The 2500-nt window shown below is 34.9% G+C and overlaps 1 protein-coding gene across 2 annotated transcripts in view; it reads right to left on the bottom strand.

The window, feature by feature from the left end:
* LOC144964216 (thrombospondin type-1 domain-containing protein 4-like) overlaps nucleotides 1-2500 on the bottom strand; it is a 92152-nt gene that overhangs the window by 37888 nt on the left and 51764 nt on the right. For both annotated transcript variants that reach the window (XM_078898229.1, XM_078898230.1), the window contains exon 4: nucleotides 2178-2293. In XM_078898229.1, the coding sequence (XP_078754355.1) occupies nucleotides 2178-2293 (116 nt within the window). The remainder of the gene's footprint in view (nucleotides 1-2177; nucleotides 2294-2500) is intronic.

A 2500-nucleotide genomic window follows, 5' to 3' on the forward strand; every position in this document is an offset into this window, starting at 1 on the left:
CCTTCGAAAAGTCTACCAGATGGTAACAATTTAAATAAATGATGTAGGGGGTGGGATGGTTGGGTAAGTATAGAATTTGTTATTCTGAGGATATTTTTTCTGGTGGAGTTCAGATGCTCTTAAAAAATTACAACCAACGATTTTCCCAGCGATGTTTATTTGTTTGATTTATCGGCTTTATATATAATTTAAATTAAATTATCACTGAACGGCGAGTATCGTAAAATATTTAACACCGGTGTTGTGCGGTGCTGTAAAATAGGTAGCTACTCGTATTAGTATTAAGTAAATAACGAGATCAGATGTCAGAGGGTGATAAAGGCACAAGGTATTCCCATGATGCTACTATTCAATAAAAATATGCATGATTTATTCTTTAAAAAAAAAAAACAAAACAAAACAAAAAAAAAACAAACAAACAAACTAACAAAACAAACAACAACAAAAAAACACAAACAAACAAACAAACAAAACAAACAACAACAAAAAAACACAAACAAACAAACAAACAAACTAGCAATGTATGGGTGTTAAAATAAAATTGAGCTTTAAAAAAATATTTAAAAATTGAGCTTTTATATAGCGCAATATCCACTAAATGAAAGGCTGCCTTTAAAAGTAACTAATAAATATTATGCGCGAGACGTCAGTTTATTTACCCTTTACTATCCTCATTCTATGTAAAAATATAAATCCTGTAACCTAGGACTATCATATATCAACCATATATCCTTTAAAGAACATAACTCAAAAGAGGAAGGTAAAGATAACGGGGTCTTAATGTGTTCTCTCCTGTTTGTTTGTTTTGTTTTGTTTCTGTATTTTGTTTTTGGTGTTTTGTCGTTTTGTTTTATTTGTGTTTTTAACCTTCAGGTAATATAAGCTGAATTGTACAAAATAATAATATTGTCACAAGTGATCATAAAAAGTTTTTTTTTTTAATTTCGTGGTTTTAAGGGACAGAATGAAGGTATTATTTTCTGGTTTTGTTCATTTTTATCCAAACAAACAAGCCGATAATCGTGGATGATTCGATGATAAACCAAACAAACAAGCCGATAATCGTGGATGATTCGATGATAAAAACTCCCAACAATGAAACCAAAATCACGAGAGGCTTCATCCAGCCTTCGTGGTGTGGATGTGTTATTACAAACCACATACTTTGTGGTAAAATATAATACAGTGGTTACAATAGTGTAGGGTATAGATAGTATGCAGATGACGTCACTCAGGCCTTTGTTATTGTTTTTGCCATCCGCGTTTGTGAGTTGTTCTCACTAAACTGTATTAACCAGACTATAAAAGTTCATGGTTACACAGAGTTTGTGTGTTGGTCCGTTATACTTCCGGATGGCAATGTTGTGAACTCCTTGGCCAAGCGCATTCTATCTATAGACTTCATGTCATATGTGACCCTTCGCCTCAAAACGGTATTAAGTCGGATTGGTCAAGATGTTGAAAATTGAATTTATAGTCAGAAATATCAGACTTGTGTTGAGTTTGTATGCTTCATTGAGGAGAATGGATACCATATTTTAGGGTGATGATGCCAACAATTTATATTTTTGACCAGTTTTACATTTAATTCAGCTTTTAAGCATATGGTTCGTTCCGACACAATACCGTTTTGAGACGATGGGTCAGATATTATGTATATTAATACAAGGCAAAGATCTGAAAAAGTGTGTTTGGAACATTGTCAGGCAAAGGAGAAATAAAAATACAAAAAGGAAAAAAAAAACATCTCAAAAATTAGCCTGCCTGAACTGGACTGTCGAGGTTGGCTGATGTTTGAGACAGTTTTGCTTTAATTTTTCTCCCTGCTTTGTCTGGAACTGTTTCATACTTACGTTTTTCATATCTTTATCTTGTTCCTAAATTCGTCACTTTAATAAATAAATAAATAATAAAATCAAATTCCCTTTATTCATCCCATAGGGGAAATTTGTCTCTAGGGTCTATTCCAAGAGAAGACTGGAATAACCCAGGCGTCAGCCGCAGTGCAGCGCCGCAAATTGAGCTAGGGCGAGGTGGCTTGCTCAAGGCCACGCAGCGCAGCGGCGGGTGATCGAACTCGGTACCTTTATGGTACGAAGCAAAGACCGTACCGCTGAGCCACGCTGTCCCAGACCAGACAACCCTAGTAGCTATAAATGATTCACAGTCTATTTTACCTATGGCACTGCCGTAGTCTATATTGAGTCCCAAATCCACATGACTTGCTACATAGAGACCATTCTGTCCAAGGACCCAGGTGGCCGCTGGTTACATTTCTAAAGTCATTTCCTAACTGGAAAAAAGAGGAAAATGAAATACATTGGTTTTATTTAAAAGTTCAATTGATCCATCATCATTTTTATGTCATTGGTTGGAAAAAAATCTCAAAAATGTTAACGATCATTATTTGGGGGTTATTATTGCTATTTTTTTTAAAATGAGCTTTAAATAGCGCAATATCCACTAAACATGCTCAAAGCGCTTTACAAGGGGTCCTGGT

This window comes from Berghia stephanieae, chromosome 2 (genome assembly GCF_034508935.2).
Source record: "Berghia stephanieae isolate SIO BIC M18660-M18661 chromosome 2, UCSD_Bste_1.3, whole genome shotgun sequence".
NCBI lineage: Eukaryota > Metazoa > Mollusca > Gastropoda > Nudibranchia > Aeolidiidae > Berghia > Berghia stephanieae.